We start from the raw sequence: 25,884 nt of genomic DNA on the forward strand, positions 1-25,884 counted from the left end.
AAAATTTGATCAAATCTTCATCCTGTTAATACAAGTAAAATGTTTTTTGAATTATTCCAATCGGACGCTCCGTTCTCTTAAAAACTGAGTTACCGTTTTTGGCCCTTTTTGCCCCATATCTTCGGAATGGCTAGACCTGCCTTTGACAAAAACTAATCAGCACGTCTCCTTATCAATACGAATCGAATGTTTTTTTGAATTATTCAAATTGCTTCATCCGTGTTCCCGAAATCGTCGACGAAAATTTGTATCCGAACACACACACATGGACGCACACACACACACACACACACATACATCAATTTTCTCCAAGGTATGCCAACATATTCAGAAACCTCTGAAACGTGAAGATATATAAAAATTTTCATTTTCGATTTTTTTGCGATTACTTACCCTATGGAAAGTTAATTATAAATAAATCAATTTATCATCTCCAGAACATTAACAATCGTCATTTCATTTCGAATCAAATTCCAAAAAAAAATAGTTGCCAAATTTACACAAAATTGAAAAAGTGCTCCCGCATAGTCACAGTCTAAACGCATTTGCAAATAATTCTTTGCGACATTTTCACTTATACTGTGCTCAGCTTGGCGGCATTTTCACATTTTTCAATAATTTTCACAAAATTGAAAAAGTGCTCCAGTACACAAACAGTCTAAACGCACTTGCGTAAACATTTCTACCAGAGTGGCGCTTAGACTGTGCTTAGCTTGGGTGATTTTTTGAATTTTTAGTCCAAAATTACAAAAAAAAATTTTTGAAAAAAAATTAGAAACAAAAAATTTTTTTTTCCAAAATCAATTGTTTTGTTGAAAAAAGCAGAAAGTTCTTTGAATCATTTAAATCGGACGCTTAGTTCTCTCAAAAACAGCCATTTTTTTTAAATTTAGCTCGGTATCTCCGAAACCTCTGGGCCTACCTTTGCCAAAAACTAATCAGCACATCTCCCTATCAATAGGAATCGAATGTTTTTTAAACCATTCAAATCGGTTGATCCGTTCTCTCAAAAACTCGCTTTCTATTTTTTGCACTCTTTGCTCCATATCTCCGTAACGGCTGGACCTGCCTTTGCCAAAAACTAATCAGCACATCTCCCTATCGATAGGAATCGAATGTTTTTTAAACCATTCAAATCGGTTGATCCGTGCGCCCGAAAACGTGGACGAAAAAAAGCGGACATACAAAACACACACACACACACACACACACACACATCCATTTTTTCTGAAGTATGCCAAAATGTTCAGAAACCTTCAAAACGTCGAGAAATGTAAAAATTTTTGATTTCGATTTTTGGACGATTACAATAACTTACCCTACGGGAAGTTAATAATTATTTTCGAAAAAAAATCATTAAAATTTTGAAGCATGTAAAAAAATTTAGAAATAAAACACAATTTAGAAATAATCCAAAAAAATTACATAATTCATAACATATAAAACTAACAAAGCTTTGACGGTGGTCCGACTAGACTCGGATAAAAATTTTAATTACATTTATTATTTTTAGTTAAAAATGAATATATTACGATACAACTTGCTCTGTCGTATAACTTACAATTAGTTTAAAGTTTTGGGTCGCCGTTTTTATTTAGTTAAAATTCGAATCGATATTTATTTCCCATTGACCCCAAAAGTAAGGGCGCATGCGCCCGCACGTCATATAATTGACACATATTTATTTAACCCAGTTTAAATATTATATATATATATATATATATATATATATACATACATAATTAATCCAACATACTGTATTTATAGATAACTTTTTACTCACCAAACTTTTGTATCTGTTGCGGTTCTTAGTTCTCGTCTTCTCCGAACTTTTTCTTAAAATTTTTCCTTAAAATTCCTTAAAATATCCTAAAAATTCACCTTAATAAAAAAATGAATAAAAAAAAAGTATTATGTAATTAAAAATTATTATATTTTATTAAGTATTTCAACAAATATTATATTATTTTTATGTGCACTTATGAGCAGGCATCAGCAGCCATAAATAAAAAAAATTACAAAAATAAGTCTACCATCTACCAATTGCCTCTAACTCCAAGTTTCAACTTGATACCTTCCACATTTAATCAATTCTTCTAAATCATCCTCTCCGTAAACATTTTGAAAGGATTCTTTTACAGCCTCAGGCATATTTTTAGAGTTGCCAGATACGAAAACGTGAGCGTTATTGTTTAGTAAATTTCTTACCAGCTCCTTGTTTTTCTCTATTAGATGCTGCACATATCTAGAGAAAAAAGATAAAAGAAAGTGTCTCAAAAATTATATATATAATATATTAGGATGGAATTTAATATGGTCATTTTCGAATTTCTTTGCTCCCAAGGGCTCAAATGCTTCCAAAATAATAAAAGAAAATTCTCTCAAAGTTTTAGCTCTTAATATTAACTTTTAGATAGTCCGCAATTCAATTAAAAGTTTTTAGTAACTTACATTTTATCTTCTTGGTCCCTCGAAAAAGCACAAACTAACCGTATGATATCCTTATTATGCAATCTGTGAATATAAAATATTAATTTATCAAGTTAACATTGATATTATTATTATTATTATTATTATTTCTAATATTGTTATATTTATTATTATCTTTCACTAATTGTTTTTATTCTACTCTATTGTTTTTCTAGTATTATTTTTATTATTCAGAAATTTTACCTATTTTACTTATTAATTTTATTATTATTTTTATTTGCTTTTATTTTATATTAAATCAACCTACTACAGGTATCATTTTATTGAAAATTTTATCCTTTATTTTTGTGCTCTTTTTATTAAATTTACATAATTGTTTATTACTGTTACTAGATGTTAATTATTTAGCAGTTGTAATATAATATAAAAAATAATAAAATATAAATATAATAATAAAAAATAATAAAATAATAGAATAATAAATAGCAAATAGTTACCTCTCCAGATCATCCCTACAATGAAAGTCTTTATCTTTATTTCGACACCCAAAAAATAATAAACTGGTAGAAATATTTTTCATTCCCTTATCACAGTCAGAAGTAAATTTTTGCAAAATTTCATGTTCTCTCCACAGTAGAACACTTCTGAACGGTGCCAAACCTGTACCTGGTCCAACCATTATTAACGGAGTTTCCTGTAAAAAAAAATTAACCGGGTAAAAGAAAAAATTCAAAATTCATGATACCTATAAGGAGGTTTTTGGAGGATCGATTTTTCAAGATATTCAAAATTAATTACAAACCCCCCCCCTTGCTCTACTAATCATCACATGTATTTTTAGTTACAAGAAAAAATTATAAAATTTTTGATTTTTTTTTAAATGTTTTTTTAAAAAAAAAAACAAAATCAGGTGAAAAATAAATTCATGTGAAATGATATACCCTATCTCCTCCACGTGATATTTCATAATTTTTTTTAAAAAAAAATCCAAACATTTTCAAGCGAAATAAAAATTTTTACAATTACAATGCATGTGATGTTTGGTGGCTGAATGGGTTCAAAAATTCTTAAAAAATCGATCACGTGATTAATGAACGTCGATAAAAAAAAATTAATGAGTAGAGGCCTTTTGTCTGTCAGTAGAGTCCTTTTTGTTTTATTGATAGAAGTCTGTTTTCTTGTCAGTAGAGTCATTTTTATTTTATTACCAGAAGTCTGTTTGCTTGTCAGTAGAGTCCTTTTATTTTATTGCCAGTAGAGTTCTTTTGCTTGTCAGTAGAGTCCATTTTATTTTATTACCAGTAGTTGTTTTGCTTGTCAGTAGAGTCCTTTTGTCTGTCAGTACAGTCCTTTTGCCTGTCAGTAGAGTCCTTTTTATTCTATTGACAAAAGTCCGTTTTCTTGTTCGTAGAGTCTTTTTTAATTTATTGCCAGAGATCTGTTTGCTTGTCAGTAGAGTCCTTTTATTTCATTGTCAGTAGAGCACTTTTATTTTATTGTCAGTAAAGACGTTTTGCTTGTCAGTAGATTCCTTTTGTCTGTCAGTATAGTGCTTTTGCAAGTCATACGTAAAGTTCATTTTATTTTACCATTAGCTTGTCAGTAGAATCATTTTGTCTGCCAGTGTAGTTCTTTTGCTTGTCAGCCTAGAGTCCTTTGTCTGTCAGTAGAGTCCTTTTTATTTTTTTGCCAGTATTCCGTTTGCTCGTCAGTAGAGTCCTTTATATTTTATTGCCAGTAGAGTGAGTCTATTAATTTAATTACCAGTAGAGTCCTTTTGTCTGCCAGTAATTAATATTGGTAATGCCAGTATTTCATTACCAGTAGTCCTGTTGCTTGTCAGTAGAGTCCTTTTGTCTGACAGTAGAGTCCGTTTGCCTGTCAGTTAAGTCTTTTTTATGTTATTATCAGTACTCCTTTTGTCTGTCAGTAGAGTCCCTTTTGAATATCACCAAGTATCACTAAGGGAGAGATAAGCCCAAAAATCCTTTAAAAAATCGATTACGCGATTAATGAATGTCCACAAAGAAAGTCATCCCAACTGCATCTTTGTGATGCATTATAATATACGGTTATATGTGTAAAACTTTAATAAGCTGAGAAAAAAGGACCTTATCTCATACTTCTAAGAACTGCAAAGTTAAAATGATTTATTGCTATATATTTCATTACGGTGCGGCAAGTTCCAGCAATTTCCCTTAAGGCATGATGCCATGCACCACTAGTTTGAATATAGAGTTATTTTATACTTACAAGTTCTTTTGGAAACTTCATCGTCCCTTTTTTGCACCAAAGCCAAACTTTGTCGCCTTTTTTTAGAGAAGCAAGCCAATTTGAACACAAACCTTTTCGTGGAGATTTTAAAATAGTTCTGGGGAAAAAATCACGAGAATTTTAAGTAATTTAAGTAAATCTATCTTATGCTTGTTTATTGATGGCGAAACAGTAAAAATGACTATTTATTGCACAGCAAATAGAGAGACATTTTCACAGTTTCACAATGCTATTTTATGAGGCAAATTTGCCCGGTATATTCATCTTTTTCTTTTTTTTATTTCTGCTAATTTTAGCAATCAGATTACAATACAATCTATAAGTTAAAAGTTATGGTATTGAAAATTAAAATCAAGGAGGAAAAAAATAGAATTAAAGAAAAGAAATAAAATAAATAAATAAATAAATAATAATTAAAATAATAGTATATTTATCTGAATTATAAAATATATACCTGTATTCGACTACAGCAACCAAAATGTCCAAAGTTTCCGAACCAGGTCTTGAAGCAATCGAAAAAGCCCTTGGTTTTATTGTCTCGAAAATTTCGAACATGGTTTGTAATGTTAGTTTGCTGGCAGCATGTGGAAAATCATGCAAAACCTGTTAAAAATAAGAAAAATAATATATTTAGCTAAATCTTAAATTAATGGAGAAATTCTGCCGTAGTAGAATTTGATGACACACCCAAATTCCGTAGCAGAACATAAAACTTAGTATCACAATGTCTTCAAATTACTTTTTAAGTAATATAATTTCCTAATTTATGAAATAAATTAATTAAATAAATAATCCCTAAAATTAAATTTAAATTTTTGATGCAATTATGGTTTTATAAACATCCTTTATATTTGTTTCAAAATTTTGATTAATCTATAGCTCTATATGTTGTAATAAGAATTACAATTTACATAAAATTTATTTACATTTGCTCATAAAATAGCGCAATAAAGTTATGATAACTGCATCATCAAAGATACTCTGTTATCATAAGATTCTTTCTTGCTTTGTCTGCATGTAAAATACGCCTGATGTCACAGCAAATAGACATTTTCTAAATTTTCTCTACCAAGCATAAGATACCATTGCCATGACAACGCTATTTTATGAGCTCTGTTACGGCAGAATTGCCCCATAAGTAATTTGCATATTTCTATTATTACCTCTAAAACACTTCTTTTAGGCCGATGCACATAGTCATACAAATCTTGAAGCCCTTCAGGTTGTGATAATTCTATCAGCTTATCGCGTTCCAAAATTTCGTCCTTTGTAAGATTATCATTTTCAAGACCATTCGATTGACTGTTGGTATTGTCTGAAGACTTGTTAAATCCATAAGAGAGTTGTTGAAAGGCCCTCGCCCTTGGCCTTGCTGATAAGTCCCAAACGTGAGTCGCCAATGTTAGAAGAGATAAGGGATTTTTTAGGTAGGAAGGTACTGGAAGTTCTGGAAGAATAAGATGTAACAAAATTATATATAATATATATATATATATATATATGTATATATATTTATATATATATATTAGAGTGGTCCTTAAGATGAACATGTTCGAATTTCTTTGCTCCCAAGGGCTCAAATGCTTCCAAAGTAATAAAAGAAAATTCTCTGAAAGCTTCAAGTCTTAATATTAACATTTAGATAGTCCGCAATTCGATTAAGTTTTTTATATTAATTATTAAGGAAATTCTTCATTTATTTTTTGGGTCAATTTTAAATCATAAATTTTTACCCTCTATTTCACAAACTCCTGTTCCGTAAAAATTATTACAGTACTATCTATTTGACTAAAATTCAATAGAGATTTTTTGAGATTATGACAAAGCTCAATTTTATATAAAAAATATAAAGCGTTGTCCAAATCTAATGCTTATTTTTAATGCATTGGATCAATTGTCAATAGTCCGTTTGCTCGTCAGTAGAGTCTCTTTATTTTATTGTCAGTAGAGTCCTTTTATTTTATTGTCAATAGAGTCCTTTTATTTTATTGTCAGTAGTCCGTTTGCTTGACGGTAGAGTCCCTTCATTTTATTGTCAGTAGAGTCCTTTTATTTTATTGTCAGTAGAGTCCTTTTATTTTATTGTCAATAGAGTCCTTTTATTTTATTGTCAGTAGTCCGTTTGCTTGACGGTAGAGTCCCTTTATTTTATTGTCAGTAGAGTCCTTTTATTTTATTGTCAGTAGAGTCCTTTTATTTTATTGTCAATAGAGTCCTTTTATTTTATTGTCAGTAGTCCGTTTGCTTGACGGTAGAGTCCCTTCATTTTATTGTCAGTAGAGTCCTTTTATTTTATTGTCAGTAGAGTCCTTTTATTTTATTGTCAATAGAGTCCTTTTATTTTATTGTCAGTAGTCCGTTTGCTTGACGGTAGAGTCCCTTTATTTTATTGTCAGTAGAGTCCTTTTCTTTTATTGTCAATAGAGTCCTTTTCTTTTATTGTCAATAGAGTCCTTTTATTTTATTGTCATTAGTCCGTTTGCTTGACGGTAGAGTCCCTTTATTTTATTGTCAGTAGAGTTGATTTGCCTATCAGAGTATCCATTTGCCTGCCAGTAGAGTCCTTTTGTCTGTCAGTGCAGTCAGTAGAACTCTAATTTTATTGTCTGTAGAATTCTTTTGCCTGTCAGTAGAGTCCTTTTATTTTATTGCCAGGAACCCGTTTACTTGTCAGTAGAGTCTTTTTTATTTTATTGTCAGTGGTGTCCTTTTGTCTGTCAGTAGAGTCCTCTAATTTTATTGTCAGTAGAGTTCTGCTGTCTGTCTGTTAAAGTCTTTTTTTATTTTATTACCATTAGTTGTTTTGCTTGTCCGTAGAGTCCTTTTGTCTGTCAGTAGAGTCCTTTTATTGTCAGTAGAGTTCTTTTTATTTTATTGCTAGTAGTCCATTTGCTTGTCAGTAGAGTCCCTTTTGTAAAATTTTGAATTAGGATTTTTTTTTTAAAAAAACCTTTAAAATTTATTGAAAGCTGGAAAAAAATGAAATTTTGGAGAATTTTGTCATTTTTGAAAAAAATGACTTTTTTGAAAAATTTGAATTTGTCGTAATATTCTGAATTTGTTTGTATTCTTTTGATTTTTTGGAAAAAATTATATCTTTGAAAATTTTGTCATTTTTGAAATAAAAAATGACTTGAAAAACTTGAATTTTTTGTAATATTCTGAAATTTTTATATACTTTGATTTTTCTGAAAATTGTGAACATTTTTTCAATGCAAGCGAACTGCATGGCTGTTTAAAAGAAGAAATATCGAAGCGCGTAAGCGTCGCATCGCAATCTAACGTATAAACATTGGTACGTAACCCATAAAAATATAAAAAAAAATCATACTTATTATTAAAGACTCTATAAAATATCTGAAAATTTGATGTGCACATGTCTAATGATCATTTTTGACCGCCAAATGGCATTTTTTTTTACTTTTTTCGTTAGATCTCCGAAACCGCTAGACCTGCCTTCATGAAAATCAATTCTTCATCTTGTCAATACAAGTAAAATGTTTTTTGAATCATTCAAACCGGACACTCCGTTCTCTCAAAAACTCGGTTTCTATTTTCCGCACTACTTGCTCCGTATCTCCGTAACGGCTAGACCTGCCTTTGCCAAAAACTAATCGGCACGTCTCCTTATCAATACGAATCGAATATTTTTTGAATTATTCAAATCGGTTGAATTGGGTTACCGAAATCGTCCATCTAACATACATCAATTTTTTCCAAGGTATGCCAAAATGTTCAGAAACCTTTGAAACGTAAAGATATATATAAATGTTCATTTTCGATTTTTTTGCGATTACTATAACTTACCCGACGGAAAGTTAATTAATATTAATTTATAATGGAAACTAGTAACTACAAAATAATTCACCATCATGAAACAATCAAAATATTTTTATGACAGAAAAAACATTGTTACGACCACAAAATCACATTTCCACTTTGCCATTAACATTTTCCAAATTTTGGTCGTATATCAAAATTATATTAAAAAAATATAGCTTAATAAAAAAGTCGTACAATATTCACACAAAATTAATTATTTTGTGATGGGAAAAAAACACACTTGTTATCAAAACTTAATTTATTTTATCTTATACAATTAAGATTAATATATAAAATTGCAATAAGATTTGCAATCCAAACTTAAATATCTTGATCCCAACCGTCTTCTTGCGACAAAAACCTTCGTTTTACCGTCGTGTTCATGTAGGGCCTCAAAGCCCATTCCGTTTCTGAAGCCTTTTCAACATCCAAAGTTCCTAATTTGATGGCATATAATTTTAATTGAAATCTTGGACCCACCTAAAAAATAAAAATAAGTAGACCCAACAAATAGATAAACATTTTCACAGTTTTCACTAACAAAAAACAAGCATAAGATAGTATTGCCTTGACAACCTTAAATTTTATTATCAAATTATTATTATTATTATCTTACCTCCGTCATTTCCAACTCCTTATCCACAGTCCTAAAAGTATGATGTCTAAAACTAATATAATCGTCATGATTCGCGAAAGTGATAACCCTCTTCGAGTCCTCCTTAGGAACCGGGTACAAGTACTTCAATATCGACATAACCCTCAGCCCAAGTTTATCTTTAAAATTATGGAAAACCAGATGAGGCTTCTGCTCGGATATCGGGCCGACATCAGGAATGTCGTGTCTCATAACGACATCGCTGATTGTGAAATAGGCGGTGGGGCCGTAGGGTAAATGACAGACGACTAAGGTGTCGGGTACGCCTCTGTGTTCGTGGACTACTATGAAATCTGTGACGTCGTTGGCACGACATGCGTGGATTATTTGTTTCATTTCGTAGTTTCCTCGGTTCATTCGTTGAGCGTTTGGGAATAGTAATCTGGGGAAGAAAATAGATAACAATATAGAGAAATAAAATATATACAGTAGAACTCCAATTATCCGAACTCCAATTATCCGAATTCCGACTATCTGAATCGCCGATTATCCGAATCACTTTCAGAAAAAAAATTGTCCCAAAAAAGTCTAAGTGCGCTATTATTCTTCCACCCGCGAAGCCAGTGTAGGCACATTGTTTGTTTTGATTTGACTGAGACGTTTACAAAACAATGATTTTTATTTCTAAACTTGTACATAAGTACATTTTATTAGGTTGTCAAATATCTCCCTTCCGCTTTTTTGCTCTTGGTTTATAATACAAAAAGGCGGAAGGGAGATATTTGACAACCTAATATTTATATTTAAAACATGTGAAAATGTCATGTTTCTTTCATTTAATTCAATAAAAAAAATAGTGCAATATCAAAACGTAACTTTTTTTTTCTCCAATGGCAATTTTAAAAACAAACTCCGATTATCCGAATATTCGATTATCCGAATGGATTCCGGTCCCCATTAATTCGAGTAATTGGAGTTCTACTGTACTTGTTTAACACGTTTCCAATCTTACGCGGTTTTTGACAATATTCCATTTTTTAACGAAATTTATTAATTTTCGTATTTACACGAAAGAAAGTACAAAGAGTAGTAGTCTGTGGTTATGATGAAAATATGTAGATGATATGGAAACTCAATGTTTTATGATCCAAACTAAATTTAATGTGCGTATATGAACTAGTTTGTTTGAAATAATAGGTTGTCAAATATCTCCCTTCCGCCTTTTTGTATTATAAACCAAGAGCAAAAAAGCGGAAGGGAGATATTTGACAACCTAATATCAAAACAAAGAGCATCACTGATTTTAAACTTTGTTAATAGTTAATAATATATAATAGTTAATAGTTAATAATAGGTTGTCAAATATCTCCCTTCCGCCTTTTTGTATTATAAACTAAGAGCAAAAAAGCGGAAGGGAGATATTTGACAACCTAATATCAAAACAAAGAGCATCACTGATTTTAAACTTTGTTTTTAATTAGAGTTTATATATAATTGATAGCGTAAATTTATTCAAAGTAAATAACAGAATCATTTTTTGGTAAAAATCTGTAATTTATGAGAAAAGAATTAATAGTTTGGCAATGGTAAAAGATGAAAATAAAAAACTGCAATGTAAAAAAAAGGTTATATCAGTATTAATTTTTATTTATAAAGAAAATGCAATATTGAAAATAGTTTTTTTTATATCTGTTCTATTAATGAAATTAATTATTAACTTCCCGAAGTAGAAGTTTATGTTTTCATAAAAAAATCCGATTCGCTAATTTTATGAATTTTCTTGTACGTTTCAAGCCATTCTGAATCGAATGAGACCAAATTTAAGGAAAAACTATGTGTGTGTGTGTGTGTAAACAGATTTTTCGCCGCAAATCGACGTTTTCTCCAAAACGGCAGAAAAGTGAAATTTTTTTCGCCCACGTTTTAGCCCGCAATTCTGAATCGATCGAATATTACGGCCCAACGACAAGTAGTTTAATTTAAAAAATTTGTCAAAGTTTGCAAGAACTAATTGAAATCAAATTTCTAGAGGGAAATCGAATTTCCAGAGGATAAAAATAAAATTTTCGGCAAAAAAACAAATTACCAGGCGGAAAAATCAAATTTCTAGGCGGTAATCAGATTTTTAGGGAAAAAAATTTAAATTCCCAGGGAGGAAAATAGAATTTTTAGGAAAAAAACTAAATTTTCATGGAGGGAAATAGAATTTTTAGGAAAAAAACTAAATTTTTAGGGAGGGAAATCGAATTTTCAGGGCGAAAAATTCTAATTTCCAGAGGGATGAAATCAAACTTTTAAGGGATAAAAATCAAATTTCCAGCACAAAAAACAAATTTCCAGGTGGAAAAATCAAATTTCTGGGAGAATCAGATTTTTAGGAATAAAATTAAATTTCCAGGGAGATAAAATTAAATTTTCAGGTTATAAAATCAAATTTCGAGAAGATAATCGAATTTTTAGGAAAAAAACTAAATTTTCAGGCGGAAAAAACAAATTGCGAAGGAATAAAATCTAATTTTCAGGGCGAATAAAACAAATTTCCAGGGGATAAAAATCAAATTTCCAGAGGATAAAAATCAAATTTCCAGAGGATAAAAATCAAATTTTCAGGGAGGGAAATAAAATTTCCAGGCGAAAAATTCTAATTTTCAGGGAGGAATCAAATTTTTAGGAAAAAAACTAAATTTCCAGGCGGAAAAAAACAAATTTCGAAGGTATAAAATCTAATTTTCAAGGCGAAAAAATCTAATATAATAGCCAGGGGGATAAAATCGAATTTCCAGGGGATAAAAATCTAATTTCCAGGGGTAATCAAATTTTTTGGGGGAAAAAAATCAGGGAAGGAAATAAAATTTTCAGGCAGATGATTCAAATTTTCAGGGTAGAATCAAATTTTTAGGGAAAAAAATCTAATTCCCAGGGAGATAAAGTGAAACTTACAGGGGATAAAAATCAAATTTCGAAGGGATAAAATAAATTTTCAGTCCAAAAAATCAACTTTTCAGGGAGGAATCAAATTTTTAGGGAAAAAAACTAAATTTTTAGACGAAAAAAACAAATTTGGAAGGAATAAAATCTAATTTTCAAGGCGAAAAAATCTAATATAATTTTCAGGGAGAAAAATATAATATCCAGGGGATAAAAATCAAATTTTCAGGGAGAAAAATAAAATTTTCAGGCGAGTTAAGTCAAACTTACAGGGGATAAAAATCAAATGTCGAAGGGATAAAATAAATTTTTAAGCCAAAAAATCAAATATGCAGGGGGAATCAAATTTTTAGGGAAAATAATCAAATTTTCAGTAAGCAAAAAATTCAGGCAAAGAAAAATCAAATTTTCAGGGAGGAAATAAAATCAGGAAAAGGATATCAAATTTTCAAGAAGGAAAAGAAAATTTTCAGGCAAAAAAATCAAATTTTCAGGAGGAAAAATTTGCTTTTGTGCTGTGATGAGTCTAACATTATCAATTCATTAAAATTTAAAGTAATAAACTACAATTTTAGGGTATACAAGCCAACTTATGTGTCTGTGCACAATAATTAATATAATTACAGTTAAATTAAATGTGTTTGAGAAAATTCTATTAGTAATCGCAAAGTTTAGATATAATTGATAGCGACAACTTTATTTTTGAAATAAACAGTTGAACTAATTTTATCTAAATACAGTGGAACCTTGATTATTCGGACTAACAACCGTGACTGAGTTATATGTGTGTACATACCTAGAATTCGAATTTTTGCACTATTTATGCTGCAGTTTAGTATATGTATGTAATATAATTTAAGAAAATATATATGTACATGCATAAGGAAATGTTAATTTCTTATTAAACATTGATTTTCGTTGATATCTATGTATGTATTTAATATTTTTGATAAATACATATCATTATTGTTCATACATTGGATTATCCAGATGCCTATCGACAACAATTAGTCCGGTTAATAGAGGTTCTACTGTATCTAAATTTCAATTTCGATTGATTAAGTGAATTCTTAAACATTTAGGGAAGTTCATGCAACTTGCCTTAAGGCTAAACGCCACTTTCAACTAGTTACCTTAGTTCCTTTGCGAACATCTTCAATCGAGAACTAGGATCTCTAGATGTAGTTATCATAATTTTGGGGTCCTCACAACCAGCATATCGATACTCATCATCTTGTGAATCTAAAGTATTAGCACCACCACTTTCACCGCCGATGGCGGCTGCCATTTGGGGCCCTAAATAAAAAAAATCATATAAATAAACTTATCATAACCTCAAAAACTACATATATAATTCATAATCTTACCTTCGTCTTCCCATTCTATTTTCTTCTGCAAATGCAGTGCTTTCTTTTTCAAATCACCATGTATTGCAACATTTTCTTCTAGGCTTCTTTTTAAACTATTTTTGTTTTGTTGTATTGTCTTGTGTTTGTCTTCGACACATTTGCGGTATAAATATTCGCGGCGCAGACGCGCTTGTCTTCGTAACATTTTGGATAATATTTGTTTACACTTGATAATAAATTAATGACAAATTATTAATTTAGTTTAATTGTAGTTTTTATTAAAAATGTGTTTTATTAGTTTTGGGTTGACAAAAATAATGCACGTGCGATTAAATTTGACAACCTCAAAGAATTTGACACAGCAAAAGCATAGATATAATAAATAGATTGGTATGTCTGATGACTTGACGGTTTAAATTTGAATTAATGGCAGCACTTGTACAATTATTTTTAATTTACCGAAAAAGAAGTTTATGTTTTTATAAAAAAAATACGATTCGCTAAGTTTATGTTTTCTTCTAGACGTTTCAAGCAATTCTGAATCGAATGAGACCAAATTTGGAAAAAAGTATGAGTGTGTGTGAACAGATTTTTTTAACCCTAAATCGACATTTTCTCAAAAACGGCTTGACCGATTTCAAAAATTTAAAAGCCATTCAATGTATCTCGATGAGGACTATTGTTTGTCAGTTTTGTGCGACGATCGGCCAAGCTGTTTTTTTGTAATTAGCAAAAAAGTGAAAAAAATTTCGTCTACGTTTTAGCCCGCAATTCTGCATCGATTTTGAAAATTCAAAAACCGTTCGAAAGATATTGGTTGGGAATCGTGCTGATTAGTTTTCGGTAAAGATCGGCCAGGCCGTTTTCTTGTAATAAGGTGTTAAAAAAAATTTTTCGACGATTTTCAAGAATATTTTTGACGGTTACCATAGTCTTATAGATCATACTAAAATATTACGGTCCTACGACAAGTGGTTTAATTTTGAAAAATCGTCAAAGTTTGCAAAAATTAGTATCGCTTTTTTGACGTTTGCCAAAATTAGAACTTTCACCGACTTTTTCTCAAAAACGGTCGAACCAATTTCAAAAATTTAAAAGCCATTTGATGTATCTTAATGAGGACTATCGTTTCTCAGTTTTGTGCTACGATCGACCAAACCGTTTCTTAGTAAATAAGAAAAAAGTTAAAAAAAAATCGTCCACGTTTTAGCCAAATATTCTGACCCGATTTCTAACATCTATTTTCAACTTCCCATGAGGTAAGTTATTGTAATCCTCCAAAAAATGAACATTTTTGTCATATCTTTACGTTTCTGAGGTTTCTGAACATTTTAGCACACCTCAGAAAAAATGGATTGTGTGTGCGGATACAAATTTTTCTGTCGACGATTTCAGGCGCACGGATCAACCTATGTAAATGATTAAAAATACATTCGATTTCTATTGATAGGGAGATGCGCTGATTAGTTTTTGGCAAAGGCAAGTTCAGCCGCTCCAGAGATGCGGAGCAAAAAGTGCAGAAAATAGAAATCGAGTTTTTGAGAGATCGGAGCATCCGATTTGAATGATTAAAAAAAATTCAATTTGTAATCACGACGAAAGTGGTGATTAATTTTTGGCAAAGGTAGGCCTAGCGGTTTCGGAGATACAGAGTTAAATGTGCAAAAAATGGCAGTTTTTGAGAGAACTTAGGGTCCGATTTAAATGATTCAAAGAACTTTCTGCTTGTTTCAACAAAATAATTGCTTTCGGAAAAAAATTGTTTCTAATTTATTTTTTCAAAAAATATTTTTGTAATTTTTGATTAAACATTCAAAAAATCACCCAGGCTAAGGACAGTCTAAGCGCCACTCTGGTACAAATGTTTAGCCAAGTGCGTTTAGACTGTTTATGCACTTTTCCAATTTTGTGAAAACTATTGAAAAACGTGAAAATGCCGCCAAGCCAAGCACAGTATAAGCGAAAATGTCGCACAGAATTATTTGCAAATGCGTTTAGACTGTGACTATACGGGAGCACTTTTTCAATTTTGTGTAAATTAGGCAACTATTTTTTTTTTAAATTGAATTCGAAATGAAATGACGATTGTTAATGTTCTGGATATAATTTGATTTATGATTTACATTTGATTTGCTCAGATATAACAATAAGATAGCAAAAATAATGAAAGTTACAGTATTTGTAATAATCTATTTGAAAACATTTAATATTCTTCGAAAATTGCATTACAGTTTGGGAAGTTGGGAGATATATATATATATATATATATATATATATATTTGAATATATGATTACATTTAATTGAATTGCGGACTATCTAAATATTAATATTAAGGATATTCTTTTATCACTTATCTCAGAGGATATTCTTTTATCATTTTGGAAGCATTTGAGCCCCTGGGAGCAAAGAAATTCGAACAAATGTCCATATTAAGGACCACCCTAAATATATATATATATATATATATATATTAGTTATTTTTATACTAAACATTATATACTAGTCATATCTTTAAAAATATATTTATTTACAAGACTTTTATATAAAATTCAAACAACAAATCATAATAAGTTATTTATCTTCTTCTCAAATCTTGCTTTAATCTTATCCATCTTGGTACGTTCTTGTTCCTCATGCCTCTTCAACCGTTTTTCCTTCCTCGTACCTTCAGAATGCACAAAGTACTTATGTCTATATTCCAAAACAGCAGTAGTCGAACTATCATCAAAATCATCATTGACTTGTGAATCTTCTGGTAATTTTTCATAAGTCAACATCCTCCTGGACGTATGATTGCTTAGAACTTGTTCGGAATTAGCAATCAGCGATAGTTGTTTATGTTTTGGTAAAAAAGACTCATCGTAGTCTTTTCTGAAGACTGGAAACCAACAAACGAGACGTCCACCTGGTGATAGATGAGTAGCTGCTAGTTGTAGGAGGTCTGAGTATAGTTGGGGGAGGTCGTAGTCGATTTTGGCAGGGAAATGGTCAAAGTCAGTTGAATCAGTTGAATCAGGGGTTCGTTTAAGAGACTGGTCGGTTCCTATCCTTTCTGTAGCCTCTCTGATACCGTAAGGTGGATCCGTTACAATTGCATCGATTTTAAAATTCGGTCTCCACAAAGGTAGCGAACTGTCAGCTACGACAACGTCCAGGTAACTGGATTCGCATTGATATTGTTTCAAATTTGCTAAAATACTTTCATCTTTGTCCCTTGTTTTTTGTTTGATACGACTAGGACGTGTCCGGCCGTGCAGCATCAAGTAATCAATATCCATACCCATAACATAACCTCCAAATTTAGCGGCTGCTACAAGTAACGAACCAGAACCGACAAAAGGATCCATTATAATTTTACCGTCTTGTGCTAAAGCTTGATTGGCTGCTAAGACAGATAATGTAGCATCCATGCTGGTGTTCCCAATAAATTTCCTGGATTTTAAAGACAACTCTTTTTTTAGTTGTCTTTGCCCACTGCATATGTATCTACCAAATAAAATTTCTAAAGGCTGTTCTGGTACATTGTTAGAGTCCAAACCATAATGCTCATAATACATATATTCTATATCAGGATTTGTTAATTTCACAGAACCCTTAACCGGTATATATTCTAAATTTTCTATCTTTTTAATCTTCTCAGCTTGTGTAAAGTGTTTATTATAAGTCTCAACAGTAATCCTAAATGTATTACTCGCACTAAAATACTTTTGGCAATCAGAATTTGTATTTACATACTTTTGCAACCTTTCGTGGAATTCTTTTATTATTTTGGACCGTGACCAGAGTTCCATGCAGAATCTTACAGAAACCGAACGCGAACAAATATCATGACAATGTTTTTCATCGTCTAATTCAATTATCCAGTAAGGTGTTTCATCGCAGATTTTTTCTATTGTTCTTGGTTTTATGTTGAATAGTTTTATTAAAGATAGTATTTCTGGTTTTCGAAATGGCACATGCTCTTGAGCGAACCAAAACACGTATTGTTTGTATGTAGACATTATCGTACGATTCATTAAATTGAATGTTAAAAGTTTAATTTGTGTCTAACCTTACTTTACCATCGGAAACTGTCACAATTGATCTGTCAGTGTCAGTGTTTAATGATTTATTTTATGAGAGATTTATGCGTGAATATTATTAATTCATTAAATTAGATATTTCTATTTATTTTTTTAATTTATGTCTAACCTTACTTTATCACTTGTCAACGTGCCTAAGAAACTGTCAAGTTTCACCTGTCACTGTCAAAGTATCAAGTGTCAATGTGTCAAGTGTCAGTGTTTAATAATTTATTTTATAAAAGATTTACGCCTGAATATAATTATTTAAGAATTATAACTGTAATTTAATAATGATTTTGTTCTAAATCAAAGTACTAATTGAATTTTTTATATATTTTACTTATTTATTACTTTATTTACTATTACCATAGATAAATAATCAAAAATAGATCGCCATATCTGGCGATTTGACGTTACTTTAATTCAAATTTGAATTTGTAACTAGTGGTGTATGGCATCGTGCCTTAAGGCAAATTGCTAGAACTTCCCAAACTGTAATGCAATTTTCGAAGAATATTAAATGTTGTCAAATATATTATTACAAATACTGTAACTTACTCCAAAGTGATAAAAGAATATCCTTAATATTAATATTTAGATAGTCTGCAATTCAATTAAATGTTTCGTATATTCATATATAATCATATATTCAAATATATATATATATATATATATATATATAAATTATAATTTACTATTACTCACCATCATCAATGCTCAAAACTTCAACAACCGTATCCCTTGTAAGATTTAAATTATTTTCCTCAAATAATTTAAACAAATGTTCAACTTTTTCAGGATCATTTTGGGGCCTCACATAAACCACATCCCCCAAATCATGTTGAAGACTTTCATTAGCAAAACTTATAAGTCTAACATCTTGGAAATGATCTTGTGAAGTCGTTCTTTTATTATCCTAATGATAAATGATAAATGAAATATGTTAGGGTGGTTTTTAATATGGACATTTTCGAATTTCTTTGCTCCCAAGGGCTCAAAAGCTTCCAAAGGGATAAAAGAAAATTCTCTGAAAGTTTTAGCTCTTAATATTAATATTTAGATAGTCCGCAATTGAATTAAAAGTTTCGTATATTTATTATTAAGTAAATACTTGCGCCATCTGTGATGGCAGACTTGTAATTTTGATCGCAATTTATTGCTGATAATTTGAGCGTCCAAAAATCACCAATTAAATGAATATTTTGATGCAAAATTAATTTTAAATAAATATTTTGTTAAACAGTCCACGCGGATTTAATTTGAGGCAAGAATTTACTTAATAATAAATATACAAAACTTTTAAACGAATTGCGGACAATCTAAATGTTAATATTAAGAGCTAAAACTTTCAGAGAATTTTCTTTTATCCCTTTGGAAGCATTTGAGCCCTTGGAAGCAAAGAAATTCAAAAATGTCCCCTAATATACATACATACATTTAAAAAAATATAAGTAAATCTTTGGAAAATCTTCTAAAGTCAACACTTTTGTCTTTTAATAAAATTAAAAGATGGTCAGTATTAAAAAAGTGTTTGAAGTTAATAATGTGCTCAGAAAACATCGTTTTAAATTGCTTTGGATTTTTAGAGTTATGAAAGCAAGAAAAACTACGTTTATTTACACAATTTGAATTTAAAAAGATGAAACAAGATTCGGAAAATCTTCTTAAGTCCACATTTTTTTTTGTATATAAAATTAAAGGATGGTCAGTATTTAAAAGAGTGTTTGAAGTTAATAATGTGCTCAGAAAACATTGTTTTAAATTGCTTTGGATTTTTAGAGTTATAAAAGTGAGAAAAACTACGTTTATTTACACAATTTGAATTTAAAAAGATGAAACAAGATTCGGAAAACCTTCTTAAGTCCACATTTTTTTCTGTATATAAAATTATAGGGTGATCAGTATTAAAAGAGTGTTTTGAAGTTAATAATGTGCTCAGAAAACATTGTTTTAAATTGTTTTGGATTTTTTGAGTTATGAAAGCAAGAAAAACTACGTTTATTTACACAATTTGAATTTAAAAAGATGAAACAAGATTCGGAAAATCTTCTAAGGTCTACATTTTTTTCTGTATATAAAATTAAAGGATGGTCAGTATTAAAAGGATGTTTTGAAGTTAATAATGTGCTCAGAAAACAGTGTTTTAAATTGCTTTGGATTTTTAGAGTTATGAAAGCAAGAAAAACTACGTTTATTTACATAATTTGAATTTAAAAAGATAAAACAAGATTCAGAAAATCTTCTAAGGTCTACATTTTATCCTTTATATAAAATTATAGTATGGTGAATATTAAAAGAGTGTTTGAAATTAATAATGTGCTCAGAAAACATTGTTTTAAATTGCTTTGGAATTTTAGAGTTATGAAAGCAAGAAAAACTACGTTTATTTACACAATTTGAATTTAAAAAGATAAAACAAGATTCGGAAAATCTTCTTAAGTCAACACTTTTGTCTTTTAATAAAACTAAAGAATGGTAAATATTAAAAGAGTGTTTTGAAGTTAATAATGTGCTCAGAAAACATTGTTTTAAATTGCTTTGAATTTTTAGAGTTATGAAAGCAAGAAAAACTACGTTTATTTACACAATTTGAATTTAAAAAGATGAAACAAGATTCGGAAAATCTTCTAAGGTCTACATTTTATCCTTTATATAAAATTATAGTATGGTCAGTATTAAAAAAGTGTTTGAAGTTAATAATGTGCTCAGAAAACATCGTTTTAAATTGCTTTGGATTTTTAGAGTTATGAAAGCAAGAAAAACTACGTTTATTTACACAATTTGAATTTAAAAAGATGAAACAAGATTCGGAAAATCTTCTTAAGTCCACATTTTTTTTGTATATAAAATTAAAGGATGGTCAGTATTTAAAAGAGTGTTTGAAGTTAATAATGTGCTCAGAAAACATTGTTTTAAATTGCTTTGGATTTTTAGAGTTATAAAAGTGAGAAAAACTACGTTTATTTACACAATTTGAATTTAAAAAGATAAAACAAGATTCGGAAAACCTTCTTAAGTCCACATTTTTTTCTGTATATAAAATTATAGGGTGATCAGTATTAAAAGAGTGTTTTGAAGTTAATAATGTGCTCAGAAAACATTGTTTTAAATTGTTTTGGATTTTTTGAGTTATGAAAGCAAGAAAAACTACGTTTATTTACACAATTTGAATTTAAAAAGATGAAACAAGATTCGGAAAATCTTCTAAGGTCTACATTTTATCCTTTATATAAAATTATAGTATGGTCAGTATCTAAAAGAGTGTTTTGAAGTTAATAATGTGCTCAGAAAACATTGTTTTAAATTGTTTTGGATTTTTAGAGTTATGAAAGCAAGAAAAACTACGTTTATTTACACAATTTGAATTTAAAAAGATGAAACAAGATTCGGAAAATCTTCTTAAGTCCACATTTTTTTCTGTATATAAAATTAAAGGATGGTCAGTATTAAAAAAGTGTTTGAAGTTAATAGTGTGCTCAGAAAACATTGTTTTAAATTGTTTTGAGTTATAAAGCTAAAACTTTCAGAGAATTTTCTTTTATCCCTTTGGAAGCATTTGAGCCCTTGGGAGCAAAGAAATTCGAAAATGTCCATATTAAGGACCACCCTAAGTTATAAATAAATCTTATTACTTCTTACCTGGACAGAGGATTTAACAAATTGGTCATGCTTATTATCAACGTTTTTGTAAAATATATCTTCAGTTATCTTGAATGTATCTAAAGTATCTTTTATCTTAATCTTCCATCGAAAAGGTCTAGGTGTTACAGATAAGGGCTCCATAGGTGACGGATAGATTTTTTCAAGTTTGGCCCATAATTGTGTTATCCAAGGCCCTACAATTGCACTTGGGCCTAAATCGTGTTGATCGTCGGCTAAACCTATAAAAAAAACATATAAACAAACAAAATCTTATATATAAAATTCTTCTTTAATGATGTATGTAAATATACTCCTCTTAAACGATTATTCGGATTTTGATAAATCTTTCTGAAGTTTGTTAAGGAAATTTTTTAGTATTTTTTGATTCAGAGAAATATAGTTAGACTGTAGAAATAAATGGAAAACATTACAAAAAAAAACGACATGTTTAGGAGGAAAATATTTGAGACATTGAAAAAAACTCAAAAGTATTAATATATATAACTTTAAAACAGTCATCTGCCTAAAATTTCAATTTACTTATGAGCCTAGACAATATAAGAATATGTATAATAAATTCGTGATTATAAATAAGAAAAATGAAATGTCTGCATTATTATTGCCAAAAAGCAGCTGAGATGTGCCAGAAATTAAAATATTTGAATAATTAGCATATGTATAGAGGATGTATGTAAATATACTCCTCCTAAACGATTATTCGGATTTTGATAAATCTTTCTGAAGTTTGTTAAGGGAATTTTTTAAGAATTTTTTGATTCATAGAAATATAATTAGATTGTAGAAATTAATGGAAAAAATTGCAAAAAAACGACATGTTTTGGAGGAAAATATTTGAGATATTGAAGAAAACCTATGAAAACAGTCATCTGCCTAAAATTTCAATTTACTTATGAGCCTAGACAATCTTAGAATATGTATAATAAATTCGTGATTATAAATAAGAAAAATTAAATGTCTGCATTATTATTGCCAAAACGCAGCTGAGATGTGCCAGGAATTAAAATTACTAGAATAATTAGAATATGTATAGAAGATATGTATGTAAATAATAAATATAATCCTCTTAAACGATTATTCGGATTTCGATAAATCTTTCTGAAGTTTGTTAAGGGAATTTTTTAAGAATTTTTTGATTCATAGAAACCTAGTCAGATTGTGGAAATTAATGGAAAAAATTGCAAAAAACGACATGTTTAGGAGGAAAATATTTGAGACATTGCAGAAAACTTATGTAAACAGTCATCTGACTAAAATTTCAATTCACTTATGAGCCTCGACAATCTTAGAATATGTATAATAAATTCGTGATTATAAATAAGAAAAATGAAATGTCCGCATTATTATTGCCGAAAAGCAGCTGAGATGTGCCAGAAATTAAAATTATTAGAATACTTAGAATATGTTTAGAGGATGTATGTAAATATACTCTTCCTAAACGATTATTCGGATTTTGATAAATCTTTCTGAAGTTTGTTAAGGGAATTTTTTAGGATGTATGTGATTATAGAAATATAGTTAGATTGTAGAAATAAATGAAAAAAATTACAAAAAACATGTCATTGTTTGACATTGCAAATATTTGACACATTGACATTGAAAACAAATGACAACTGTCATTTTCCAAATATTTTGATTAACTTATGAGCCTAGACAATTTCAGAATATGTATAATAATTAGAATATGTATAGAGGATGTATATAAATATACTGCTTTTAAACGATTATTCGGATTTTGATAAATTTTTCTGAAGTTTGTTAAGAGAATATTTTAGCATGTATGTGATTATAAAAATATAGTAATATTGTAGAAATAAATGAAAAAAATTACAAAAAACATGCCATTGTTTGACATTCCAATAATGACAAAAATTCCAATTCACTTATGAGTCTAGACAATATTAGAATATGTATAATAATTAGAGTATGTATGTAAATATACTCCTCTTAAACGATTATTCGGATTTTGATAAATATTTCTGAAGTTTGTTAAGGGATTTTTTTAGTATTTTTTGATTCATAGAAATATAGTTAGATTGTAGAAATAAATGGAAAAAATTACAAAAAACCGCTTATCATTGAATGGCATTGAAAATACTTGAGGCATAGTTTGACATTAAAAACAAATGAAGACTGTCATTTGCCAAACATTTCTATTCACTTATAGGCTAAGACAATATTAAAATATAATATATTCTTGGTTATGAATAAGAAAAATGTAATGTCTATATTATTATTGCCGAAAAGCAGCTATATTGTATAATATAGCAATATTGTAAAACCCTTGGCATTAAAATAAATTGAGCTATTGGAAATAAATTGAGCTCTTGGAAATGAATTTGTTCTATAAATTGCAGTGTATAATTTTTGACATACAATTTTATTGAACATATTTTAATATTTGTTAAAGGGATAATTAAAGTGTTAACTGTGGGAATTGAGAATCATTATTTTATTTGAAGCAGTTCTACATTTAACATCACTCATATGTTGGTGTAAATAAAAATTCGAAAAACAATAATTCTTATTTTTAACTGAACAGTAAATATTAGTATAGGATATTAAAAAAACGTAGATGTGGGTACAGGACAACGTCTGTCGGGTCATCTAGTATATATATATATAATTCTTCTGTAATGATCGGATTATAAATATAAATATAAATATAAATATAAATATAAACATAAATATAAATATAAATATAAATATAAATATAAATATAAATATAAATATAAATATAAATATACTCCTCCTAAACAATTATTCGTATTTTGATAAATCTTTCTGAAGTTTGTTAAGGAAATTTTTTAGAATGTATGTAATTATGAAAATATAGTAATATTGTAGAAATAAATAGAAAAAATTAAACAATTGTAGATGTGGGTACAGGACAATGTTTGTCAGTGTAATATATAATAAATTTTTAATTATCCATTATCAGCTTACCTATAGGTATCAAGCATTCCCCTCCCAATTGTGCAAGTCTCCGATTCAATTTCTTAGCAACAAAATTGAATTTAACATAACTAGAGTCTCCCAAACCCAAAACTGCATACTTGATATTGCTCAAAGAATTTGCAGGCAGACTTTTCTTCAACAGGAATTTCCAGAAAGTCTTCATATTATCCGGTTCATCTCCTTGTCCAGTTGTAGAACAAACAAATATTACAATATCTTCGTTAATTAAGTTTTGTATGGGATAATCTTCCATCGAAGACACTGAGCCTTTGAAATAAAATCTTTTGGAGTCTCGCCATATATCTTCGGCGACATCTTGAGCTGTTCCTGTTTGGCTGCCGAATAAAACTGTTAAATTTCTTTTCATTGTAATAAAAAATTATGTAAATTAAATATTATACTAAAAATGATGTAAAAATGTAATTTATTGTGCTGCGTTTGAGGTTACATGGTTTTTTGAGGTTATGTTTGGTTAATGATTTGACAAATGTCAAAATCAGATGGTCCAAGTGTTGCCATATGAAACTGTTAAAATGTCTATTTATTTGCTGTGCAATCAGGCGTATTTTACATATAAACATGCAAAGAAGAATGTTATGATAACAAAAATTTAGATGATGCAGTTATTATAACATTAAATAAATAAACGATTAAACAAATAAATAAACATTTTCACATATTCACTAACAAAAAACAAGCATAAGATAGCATGTTATTTTATGAGGCAGAATTGCCTGGTAAATACTCTTGTAAAAATTATAAATCTTAGTACAGAACCCCAAAAAAATATAAACCACAATTTATACTTATTATTAAATTCTCTATAAAATATCTGATAATTTGATATGCATATGTCTAATGATCATTTTTAAGCATATTTTTTACCTTTTTCATAAGATCTCCGAAATCGCCGGACCTGCCTTCCCAAAAATTCCATCAAATCTTCATTTCATCAATACAAATAAAATGTTTTTGGAACCATTCAAATCGGACGCTCCGTTCCCTCAAAAACTCAATTACCACTTTTGGCACTTTTTGCCCAGTATCTCCAAAACGGCTGGTCCTGCCTTTGCCAAAAACTAAACAGCACATCTCTGCATTAATAAGACTTGAATGTTTTTTGAATCATTCAAATCGGTTGATCCGTGTTCTGGAAATAGTCGATCGAAGTTTGTTGTGTAAATCCTGTAAGAATCTAATCTAATTATCATTTTCAAGCATATTTTTTACCTTTTTCATAAGATCTCCAAAACCGCTAGACCTGCCTTCCCAAAAATTTCATCAAATCTTCATTTCGTCAATACAAATAAAATGTTTTTGGAATCATTCAAATCGGACGCTCCGTTCTCTCAAAAACTGAATTACAGTTTTCTGCACTTTTTGTCCCGTATCTCCAAAACGGCTGGACCTGCCTTTGCCAAAAACTAATCAGCACATCTCTGTATCAATAGGAATTGAATGTTTTTTGAATCATTCAAATCGGTTGATCCGTGCTCTCGAAATCGTCGTTGAAAGTAAATAAATAACAAAAATTAATATAACAATAAGATTTCAAATGCCCCAAAAACTGACATCAAGTACATTAAGTCTTTTAATGTTTTTTTATTTCATATAAACTTACAATACTGTTTGATGTGTATCAAATTGTCGACATTCAACTCTCACATAATGAAATATTCATATAAATGATCTTAATCATAATAATTATCCTAAAGTTGCACTTAAAAATTATGATAATATTTGTGAAGAACAAAAAAATATACAACAGAAATAATAAAAATAAATAATTCATTACAAAAAATA

General features: G+C 29.4%; 3 protein-coding genes across 3 annotated transcripts; all 3 read right to left on the reverse strand.

Moving 5' to 3' along the window:
- Positions 1–1,979: 1,979 nt before the first annotated feature.
- On the reverse strand, positions 1,980–24,433 carry LOC113384848 (NADPH-dependent diflavin oxidoreductase 1). The gene is made up of 9 exons (XM_026622615.1): positions 24,070–24,433; positions 21,103–21,344; positions 18,169–18,379; positions 5,868–6,151; positions 5,159–5,307; positions 4,684–4,801; positions 2,928–3,124; positions 2,452–2,514; positions 1,980–2,245 (listed from the first exon to the last, which is right to left on the reverse strand). Exons 1-9 carry the CDS (start codon positions 24,332–24,334, stop codon positions 2,050–2,052), a joined length of 1,725 nt encoding a protein of 574 aa, XP_026478400.1. The 5' UTR covers positions 24,335–24,433; the 3' UTR covers positions 1,980–2,049.
- On the reverse strand, positions 8,848–13,748 carry LOC113384849 (U3 small nucleolar ribonucleoprotein protein IMP4). The gene is made up of 4 exons (XM_026622616.1): positions 13,417–13,748; positions 13,183–13,345; positions 9,143–9,563; positions 8,848–9,006 (listed from the first exon to the last, which is right to left on the reverse strand). Exons 1-4 carry the CDS (start codon positions 13,601–13,603, stop codon positions 8,848–8,850), a joined length of 930 nt encoding a protein of 309 aa, XP_026478401.1. The 5' UTR covers positions 13,604–13,748.
- On the reverse strand, positions 15,961–17,597 carry LOC113384754 (tRNA (guanine(10)-N2)-methyltransferase homolog). The gene has a single exon (XM_026622515.1). It carries the CDS (start codon positions 17,413–17,415, stop codon positions 15,961–15,963), a length of 1,455 nt encoding a protein of 484 aa, XP_026478300.1. The 5' UTR covers positions 17,416–17,597.
- Positions 24,434–25,884: the final 1,451 nt, after the last annotated feature.

The sequence above is a fragment of the Ctenocephalides felis genome, unplaced genomic scaffold (assembly GCF_003426905.1).
Source record: "Ctenocephalides felis isolate EL2017-DRISC unplaced genomic scaffold, ASM342690v1 CF-g0.4_SCAFFOLD_03571, whole genome shotgun sequence".
NCBI classification, from domain to species: domain Eukaryota; kingdom Metazoa; phylum Arthropoda; class Insecta; order Siphonaptera; family Pulicidae; genus Ctenocephalides; species Ctenocephalides felis.